This window comes from Dendropsophus ebraccatus, chromosome 11, assembly GCF_027789765.1.
Source record: "Dendropsophus ebraccatus isolate aDenEbr1 chromosome 11, aDenEbr1.pat, whole genome shotgun sequence".
NCBI lineage: Eukaryota > Metazoa > Chordata > Amphibia > Anura > Hylidae > Dendropsophus > Dendropsophus ebraccatus.
Window position 1 is genome coordinate 50,818,551 of NC_091464.1, and position 10,824 is coordinate 50,829,374.

Genomic DNA, 10,824 nt, shown 5'->3' on the forward strand with positions numbered 1-10,824 from the left:
GCCATTAGTGTGAGTTTCAATGATACTGGCCCTTTGACCTCTGCCCAGGCACAGAAGGAGGTGACATATTGCAGAAAAACAGACCTTGAAGATCTCTCAGTCAAATTACCATGATACTGAGGATCACTTTACACGTCCACCATCTCTCCCTGATGTCCTCTCACTGTGGGGAGGTTGAACTTGAGTGACAATAAATAGGAGACAATAGTAACAGCCAAAAAAATTATAATAATAATTATATAGAGCGCAATATCAGTGACCAGACTAACATTATTGCAAATATAATAAATCACATACTAATCTCCATTTTGGTGTATAACAACAAATATATTAATGTCCTTTGTCTAAGCACAGGCTTTCAGAACAAAGCCTAGGTCTGCTTCCTCACACCTACTCCTAGCAGACAGATGTCAGCACAGCTACACCATCTGTTGCTAGGCAGAATGCACTCATGGCGAGGAACTGCAACCTATGCAAAATTGACTATCCAGGAGGCTGCTATTAGCATACCTTGGGAGTGTGTTTTTCTGCAATTAACCTGGATCCATTGTTCTTCATTATAAGCTGGTGTCACGCTGAGGTTTCTAAGTGCAGATAGAAGGGACGCAAATTTTTGCACAAAAATATTTGATGTTTTTGTATTTTTATGCATGGTATAATAACATTTGTATTTAGTGATTGTTACTATTACTGCATTAGGTATGTGCCACATAAATGCCCAGTGATGTGCCTCCTACAGTAACAGACAGTGTCGGGTGTGAATAAAGCCCAACAAATAAAATTTTAGATTATCTGCTCATGTTCCTAAGGTCTCATGCACACTGTATGAGTCGCAGTGTATTAATGTGTCACTGTACCATACTCCATTGACTGCCCTACCAATGCTTCTGGAGACAGGATCAATTACGGATTATTACATGGGCACGAACACATTAGATCATAGTGCAATATCCCCATATAAGATAAGTTTACTAAGATGTCTCTGGGATTTTGCAATCACAATTAAATTCCTTCCCTCTACTTCCATTAATCGCTGCATTGCAAAACATCAACACGTAGGCCAAGCCTTAGGGAGAATAGCTCCGTACATATGTCATCTAAAGGAGCACGCAAACATTATTTTCTGTCAGACCTGAAGTTAACCTAAAATTTTGTTGGGTTTTATTCCCATCCCACACTGTCTGTTACTATACGAGGTACGTACCTAATGCAGGATTAATAGTATAATGCCCAGCCAGATACTACTGGTAACAATTGCTAAATAGAAATATTATAATAACATGCATGAAGGTACGGTAAGACCACATGGACCTCTATGTCAACGCTACTACGTAAAATGTATACAATGTAGTCATCAATATGCGGAATTCTTTTCTGATTTTTACATATTTTTACAAATGACATCATTTTATCATATTGTCTCAGTAACCTTGAGCAACTTATTTTCTACAAGAATAAGACCCTTTCAGAGCAGACACACACGGGGATAGGAGTTCCTGTAGACACTGCCATGCCCTGCTTACGTCATGACTGCTTGGCTTCAATTGAAGCCTTCACAAAGACGCATATATCCTCCCTAGTTTACAATAAACAAGAACAATCGTAAACGCTGAGTAAACAAAAAAAAATGAGACGGCGATGAAAAACGTTGTCTGCTAAGGTTATGGTAAGGTGGGGATAAAAGAACCATAACATCCTCAGCAGCAGGGTATAGAATAGGCTTCTTTGAGCAGCGAGAATGTTAGGTCTTCCAGGTTTCTTCTATGTAGGATTCATAAGCATGACGTGCAGCCATGTGTATCAATGTCAAGTTCCTCGCAGATATTAGGGCAGGCATGAGCAGGTCTCTTTTATGCTCCTCACGCTTTCATTCAACACTTGAGGCTTCCACAAGACAGGGCCTGCTCCCCACGCTTGCTGCACACAGCCAGAGAACAGAGGAGGAGGGTCTGAGCGATGTGCCGTGTGGGATTATTATAAATCAGGGCTAGGCGATTCTCCCCATAGGCCATGGTGTCGTTTTCAGCAGCTCTGTTGTGAAGACTACGTGGCCGGTTATCATTACATGGCGTTACTTGAACCCTGACCTTCTTAGAAGAAACGGTTACTTTCCAGTAAAACATGTGCGTCCACCTTTGTGAATCTGGTAATTATATCACAGGAATTATATCAACAGAAATCGAAAAAGTTAAAAAAATCCAAATAAAAACAGATTCTGACTTTACACTTCTGGATGGAAAATTCATCAGCAAATTGAATGGAATAATTGATCACAAATACGAGACCCCTGGTGGGCTGAGAGTGGCCAGCTTCTTGCTCCCATACTTGTATGATAGCTGACAATGCAAGAACCAGATCAATAAATTAATGTAGACTTTAGGCCCAAGAGATGTGACAGCATGCATTACCGAATTTTTACCTTAACAGTGAATTTGGGAAAGAACCAAAGGTTGTAAGGACCAACACCCAGCTTTTCTAGATCCCTGAACAGTAAATGTGTAGTCAACCTGTCACTGATCCTGTAAGTGTATTTTTTGCCGCTTCAAATAATATCTAGTAGGAAGTAAAATGACCCATCTATCTTGGCCACTTGATTTGTCTATACACAAGTATTACCAGATAGTCGTGTGTTTGTGCTGAACCAGCAGAACACAATACTCCCACCCTGATGCACAATGTCAGACAACAGTGCGGAAATGCATTAATCAGCCTGACAAGTGTGTAGAAAGAGCCTATGGGTGAGCTGGGGGTATTAGTGCACACGTGCACAGGCAGAAATATGAGTAGCAGCTGCCAAATAAGCTTCTGCCCTCCTCCCCTTGGATATATCCAACTCCTCCCCGCGTCACTCACAGCGCAGCAGCCATTGTGTGTAAGCCAAGTGGCACTTAATGAAGTCAGGGATTGAGAGGGGATGTTCATCAGGCCCTAGACAAAGGTGGGGGAGGGATTGAATAAATGGTTCTGCAGCTCTTATCCTCAGCCCTCCGCTTATCCAATACGGAGAACACATCATTATTATTAAGCCTTGTTTAACGGCAAAATATCTGAAGAGAAAACTGCTCATATATCATGTACAGCCAAGGAGACTCATAAAGAGAACTATAAACCACATACATGCCAAATTTGCCTAGAAATACATTCGGAATGATCACCATTGTCTCTTGTATACAGCTCTTATTACAGTATACAGCTGTATGAAAACTTCACAAGCAGATCTTACACCAATCTCAGGTCATCTTAAAAAAAAAAAGACCTGTCATATTTTATATTTCTAAACACATCTTAATGTAAAGATGGAAAAATTATTCTTTTAATTTATTATTATAAGTGGATGGCATGATCTAACATATTTGATGCCTGCAAATAAAAGTCAGCTCAGTGCCAGGTGTATGTGCCAAGGAAAGAAATCAAGTATTTTAATGTGGGCCTAATTTCAGAGCAGAGCTGTGTATATGGAGTCTGTATGCCAGTGTTTGGAGCTGCACAGCCCCCGTGCGCTGCCGTTCAGGCCCTCTCATGGACTTGTTCTGCATGAATCTGCATCACCCTGCTGGGCCGCTGTACATGAATACATCATTTCCTTAGTGCCATTAGACTAGTTAGAGATAGTAAATGGTTATTTGTTATTGCAGACGGAGGATAGTCTATCTTATTTACCCCTAGACAGGAAGAACCTGGAAGCAAAAGCAAATAGATGACGGCCATTAAGTTTAACAAGCCATCAATAAATACGTTAATCTTTGTAGACTTAAAAAAAAAACTGCTTTCAAACTGTAGTTTGCGGTGCCCTTTAGCATTAGGTAAGCTCCTGGCCGTACATCAAACATATCCCTTCAAATTAGTAAAAAGCCGGGCAACCTGACTGATTTTAACCGGACTGGTAAATTATCCCATGTGTATGGAGGCCTCTCAACTCTCCCCTGACGGATGATATTGGGGGAGAATACGTTCAGACACGTTGTATTATAATTGTACAATCCTTTTGTTTCCATACAGATAAGCCATCGCCAAAGTTGTTTGGCAGTGGCTCTCCTCCCTGCTCCCCATTCAGAATACATGGATATTGGCATGTGTATAAGGTAAATGGAAGAGATCGTTGTTGGCTGAACAATGTTAGACTGATAGGTGTTAAAGCGACTCTGTACCCACAATCTGCCCCCCCTCCCCCAAACCGGGCTGACACAGGTGATGAATAGGAGACAATCTGCCTGGTGCATTCCTCATGATGAGGAGGATGGGGAGGAGGGACAGAACAGAGAGGTTGTGTCAGCCTAATGCATACACAATCTAGGCCACGGCCATTTGGCACAGGGCTGCCAGTTTAAAAGTAGTTTTTTAGGACAATAACTGCATCACCTGCCGAACGGACCCCAGGACAGATCTTGGATTAAAAGCAGCTATCTGAAGGTACAAGTGGTTTGTAAGGGTTAGATTGTGGGTACAGAGTCGCTTTAAGGCTATGTTCCCACGTCGTATCGGACCGGCCGTTCTGTGACCTGGCCGGGTCACAAAACGGCCGGTCTCTGCCGAGATCATCCTGGCTGGTACTGCAATACTGGCCGTATGATTTTTATGGCCGTAGTGTTCTGATGCGGGCACATCAGCGCGCGCCCGCATTAGAACTCCCCATAGCGCACAATGAAGCAAGTGGCCGGAACTGCTCGCTTCATTGTGTGAACTGACATGGGTTTCTACGGCCGCAGAAAACTGACACGTCAGTTATTTGTGGCGCCGCACGGGATCCCGGCCGGAGCGTATATGATGTGTATACGCTCCGGCCGGGATCCCATAGAAATGTAGGTGAACATAGCCTAAGGGTGTATGGGCACCTTTAGGCCGCTGTCCACTGAACAGATGCTAAAAGAGTGTTCTGTTGGTGTGGTATACCATTTGATCGACTGCAAGCATCCAGAATAAACATAGACCATGTATCTATACAGTAGTATCCTTTCCATTGGGAAATCCTCCCTCAAAGGGCACTGCAATCTCAGCATTAAAAAAATTACGTTGAAATGGCCTCTTCTATGGGGTTATCCTTACACTTCAACACAATATCAAAACTTTCACAGAGATTATATATGTAAAGAATAGGCGAGAGCTAAGCGCACAGAGCAGGAGGCTTGTGGGTGAACTTGCTGGTCATGTGCAAATATTTGCCCAGGTTGAACAGTTTCACATAACTTACACAGAGCAAGCAGTAATACCGAGAACTTTATACATGTACAGTAAGGGACACGCTTTGAAGTACAACCTGACCTTTGATGGATTTGCACAAATATATTGTGGAATAGCTCAATTCCCTGTTATATTCAGCGTATATTTACATGCAGCAGAAACTTCCGCAAGTTAAAAGCAGTTGCATAGTTCTGCAGCATGTGCATGGGTCAAGCATAGGTGAGATGAATGGGAAAGGTGAAGAAAGCTCTGCAAGAATACTGCTGGGTGTGAATATATACCGTGACATTGCTGCATGGAGAATCCCAATGCTACAGAGAGCAATGTGGAAGTGTTATTCATGCAATTCTCAAATATATTTTTTGCAAGTTCAGCAAGTGGTTATTCTACACGATATGAGGAGAAGGTGACCACAAACAAGTGACTAAATAGTTATCATCTCTGTACTCTCCTATATTAATAATCTCATGCAGAGAGAAGAATGCAAGGCATCTCTGAATACACCAACATCAGGTTTTTGGATGAGGGATCCCATATTATTAATGATCTGTGCGTTCCTTTATACCCTTGTATCCAACAACAATGTCCATCAAATTTACACATTCAGGAAAATAGCTTTGACCACACTTGGTTACTAGTGGCTACAAAGTGGTTGTTAGGTCAAAAAAACTTCCGTAGACACAATGCCTCATAAGGGTTCTAGGATGGCAGCCGAAACATTGCCTGGGTAATTGGGGGAGACAGCTTTATCTGACCCTTCCTCTATACATTGAATTTTTAAGGGGTTGTAGGACAGAGGTTTGTATACTGGTTTTCACTATTGTTTGGCATAGACAATTGCATCAATAGTGTTGAATCCTAAGGATCAGATTGGCAGATAAGCTGGACAGGGTCATACTCTATCTGATGGTTTACAGACTGACCCCACAATCAGTTAATGTGGGAATACAGCACAGTATTACTGTGTAGGACTTGCAGAAATCTGCATGCTTATTGCTGGAACAATCCAATTTGGAGAAATTTAACTATGTGTCTTTCAAATATATATCATGTTTTATATATGTGTATGTACCCATGTGTTTATTCATGCACTGACATTTAGCATAGAGCAGCATACTTTAGGCCTACCTGGAGTGCACCTATGCACAATTCAGCTTCATGAGAGATCTTTCAGCGGACACTTGCAGGGATCAGAGCAGTCTACAAGCTACAAATCCGAACCACTTGATATCAGTTCCATTACACTAGGAAGTACAGAATCGCTGGTATTCACAATGTTTAGCAAATAAACAGTTTACTAGGTAACTAGTTATCTGCCACTAAGATAATACCTCATTGCAAAGTACTTAAAGGGATTCTGTATGTTTAGATAAACAGGGTTACACTAGACACATGGCCATACACCTTAGACATGGCTGGCCGAACCCACCGTTCTGGTGTGACTAGTTGACCATCCAATGTCTATGGTGGCCTTCCAACACTCGCTCTCCAACATCATTGGGAGAGGGAGTGGATTCAGACATGAGAGGAGTTTGCAAATAGTCTTCTCCCTTTACTATTCCAAATGATTTCAACCAGAACAATTATGTATTAGGTGACATTTGGCCAGAAAGACTATGCTGATCTGATATTAGGTCAGCTGTGTTTGAAGTTTTGTTCAAAAATTTATCTTTTGGTAAAGAAAGTTTATACAATGATCATTACGCCTTCCCCCAGTACCAAGTATGGTCAGTTTAAGTGGCTGCAACGGCCAAATAGACTAAAAGGTGTATGTCTGTGTTGAAGGGTCAGTTATACACTCAATGGTTTAACCATCAAACTATACCTATCTAATCTGTATGACCTGTTTTCAGAAGTCTCTATTCCTCACACACAAAAAATCCCCACTTCCACCTTCAGGGCCCTTGCACACTGAGCAATTCTCGAGGAATTGTAGCTGAAAGTTTTCAGGCAGAATTCAAGCTGAATTTAAGCCCCCCATTGACTTCTATAGGATTCCTCTAGCAGATCTTCAGCAGAAAATTCTGCTCGGAAATTCTGCAGTGTGAACAACAGAGCAGAAAACCCATTGAACACAATGGGACTTTGCTCTGCACATTTTTTACGGGAGGAATTTCAAGCTGAATTTCGAGCTGAATTTCAAGCTGAATTCCTCGCCTTTTCCTCAGTGTGCACATAGCCTCACAGTGCCAGAGAATGCTTATGTCCTCAGTTGGGAGACAAGAATAAGCCTCAGCCAGACATTTCTGGTGGCAGCTTATCTCTCTTGAGAAAAAGGGATCAGCATGCTGTAATCCAACATACCCGATCCTTCTTTTCTTGACATCTATTATTGGGAATAGTCAGGTCCCCACCATATACACAAGATGGTTGGCTGGTCTCATTGAAAATTGGTGGGTTCAGCAGACATTCATCTAACGTGTATATATGTTTATCCCTGCAGAAGGGTGATAAGCGGCTGGCTGCCAGACAATTCTGCTGGAGCTTGGAAACAGGTCAAGTGGAAAACCCAACCTATCTGACTCATCTAGATATTGGAGACCATGAAGCAGACCTTATAGATGGAAGATTTTAAAGAACCTGCCCAAAATCTGAAGCTTATCAATAAAGTCAATCCTAAATAAAATCCATAGCATGTCTATTACAGATTCTACAGAAATAGCCTAGAGCTCACCTAAGGCCCGGTGATGGCTATAGCCCCTGTGCAGTTCCCCTAGTTCCCCTGCATTGTTCCCCCATCACAATCATTGGGAGTTTTATATGACAATGTCATTAATTTTCTCTTTCAGGACATCAAAAGGAAACTAAACCGAATGGACATCAAACTTTCTAATGCCACTAGAAGGGTTCTGAAAATGCTCATTTCCTCATTTCAAAGGATTACACAGTGGTAAACTACTTCTCAGAGTCTTTAAGGTGCCGACATCAGTAGCTGAACCAAAGCATGAAAGTGCTCTCCTCCTCCTCCCTGACATTAAGCATGAGGTGTATACCTGGGGGGCATATGGGTGGGTCCCGGGGAGGCATTACCGGAGAAGATTGTAGTGTTACTCCCTCGTAACATGCCCATAAGTTTGCTAGATCAATACTGAGGAAGGTTCCACATCCATCCCTACAAACCTTGTAAACCTAACCACTAATGAACGGCAGCATACAATGCATCCCCCACAGACTGACCATAGCTACATCCTAGTACAAGTGTACAGACCAGCAGGAGACTCTGATGCTAAGGGCGCTTTACATGCAAAGAAATGTTCCTTGCAGAGTTACATAAGTTTTTTTTTCCCCAATAAATAAGAGCTGGTCAAAGACAAATTATATAACCATAAATCAATGCAGAAATCTAGGTCAGGTATGAAAATTATGAAGAAGACAAGAATTACAAAACAGTAGTATAAACATAAACTCAGGGTATACTGTTCCTACTGGCAATGACAGGTATTACAGGATAGAGAAGTTGTTAAAGGGGCATTCTACATTTAACTGGTTTTAATTCTACTAATGGCCATCAGATTATTTAGCATTATGTTTGCACTAACTGTATAGCGATGAATAAAGTATATTCCTACAACAGCCTATATGTACATGAGTATGCTTCATCTTCTCCAAAACTCTTAAACCTCAACATCAGCATTAGGGGATACAGTTTCTATTACATATTGATCCACTTACCAATGGAGAATTGACTCTAATTATGATCACACAATGCAATATTCCAGGCTTTTCCCTTGAGTTTGGAAAAATTATGGAAAATAAAACGATGTGTGAACACAGCCTATACTATTTGTAGAGATTTTGCCATTATAACTCATTCCTGCCAAAAAAAAGGTGCAGATTTTTTGCACAAAAAAAGACCAGCACTGAGTCTGCAACTTTTAAACTCCACAAAACTGGTGCAAAACCGGCCGTAGTTAAACTGACAAAATCTATATATAACCTCAGTGTAATCCGCCAAAACTTGGTGAATGGGTTTACCCAATATATACTAATAGACTGCAAACCACTTGGTGCCCACCGTGTCCCAGCATGCCATGCTTACCCATTACATCTCACAGCACCAGATTCTAAATGACAAGAGCTTGCAATCAAAGCCGATTAGGAAAAGTGAATAGGAGGAACCCCACTGACTTCAGTGCGTGCAAGCGTGTTGGTGCATTGGTAGTGAGTGCTGGGGGAATAGCTCTGGCACCACAGATGAGGGATTTTGGCAGTTTTACAAGCAGCAGAAGAGCTGAGGACACTGTAAATCCTCCTGACTGTAAGAGGCAGAAGGGATCTGAACAAAGGATTAAGGTGAAGGGCAAAGAGCCCCTTGTTCTGGACATTATTCACCTATTTCCACCACACTGATGGGCATTTCCCCTTGCCCCCACATCACAACACACACACTTTCCAGCCTTGTGTTTGTTGACAACCGGCAACAATGTAACACAATGAGCCTCCTGCTGCTCCATTCACATCTTTGTGCATTGACATTCATGCAACCTGCCTCCAACTACAACCAGTACAACAGCTTTGGCTCCCCAGGGCTGGGATGGGTTTACTGGAAGAAGAGAGAATATATCAATGTAGTCCAGCAGGTGGAAATCTGCCCATAGCCGTAAAGATTATGGATCACCCACTGAAGGGTCAGGCTTAGGTTACCAAACTCATTGGATCTACTACCATTGGGATTAAAGTTTTTCTAGGCTACTAATAAATAGTGCACAAGATAGTGAACACTTCCAGAAAATAACTCCCCCCCCCCCCATCTTCAGATTATGGTATGGAAAAGATTAGAAATAATATTTTGGTTTAGAACTTTCACATTTTTTGCATTTTTACATTGTGAAGGTCTCATTATGGTGGAATTGGATGGATACTAAGTTCCATGCCCAATAAATGCCAGGTTCACTGCTGAAAGTGACAGCTTGTGAGGCTGGGTCAGAGATACAGGCCATGGCAGACTGGCAGCCTGGCATGGCCACAATGCAGAGAGTTGCCAGTTGGAGCAGCCCCTCCCCCTCCTCTCACCTGAGGAACTCTTGCAGGCAGGTGTCACAGAAGCGATGCCCACAGGTGGACACTTGCACCGGCTCCCTCATTGCCTTGCTACATAGTGGGCACAGAAACTTGCGCCTGAGCTTCTCCAGGAACTTGTAGTCATAGCCCGGCATCTTGTAAGGAGCAAGAAGAGCAGCACACCGATCACGGGAGAGGAGGAGGAGGGAGGCGGCGGCGGCGGGCACGTCCAAGGTCGCCTGTGTCACTCGCCGGTCCCCCCACAACTAGGGGCATCAATAAAGTAGCTGCCACCCCCAGGAGCAGAGAGCAGGGTATCCCAATAGCTGCAGCAGCAATGAAGCAGGGCTCAGGATCCGTGTGTTGTCCCCCAGACACAGCTCTCCTCCCAGCTGTCTCTCCCAGCACTTGCTCTGTCTGCTCCAGCTCAGCTGCTCAAGGTACATCCAGCCCTGCCTGCCGCCCCTCCTCCGCACGGCTACAGGGAGGAGACTGACGGGAGATCCCGGCCGCCGCCAGCAGGTGGCGCTGCAGAGCCGACTCCACACAGACAGAGCAGCGTCCGTACATGAGCGCTCCTAGTATCTATAGTGTATATGGCGGCTGAGCTGACAGGATGTCATGTGCTCCTGAACTTACCCCCAC

General features: G+C 43.1%; 1 protein-coding gene across 1 annotated transcript in view; it reads right to left on the reverse strand.

Annotated features, from left to right (window-relative positions):
- The window catches only part of TRAF4 (TNF receptor associated factor 4), a 28,380-nt gene extending 17,763 nt beyond the window's left edge, over window positions 1-10,617 (reverse strand). Inside the window, exon 1 of the mRNA XM_069945671.1 lies at window positions 10,192-10,617. Coding sequence (XP_069801772.1) covers window positions 10,192-10,334 — 143 coding nt within the window. The 5' untranslated portion in view covers window positions 10,335-10,617. The remainder of the gene's footprint in view (window positions 1-10,191) is intronic.
- Between the last annotated feature and the right edge of the window lie 207 nt (window positions 10,618-10,824).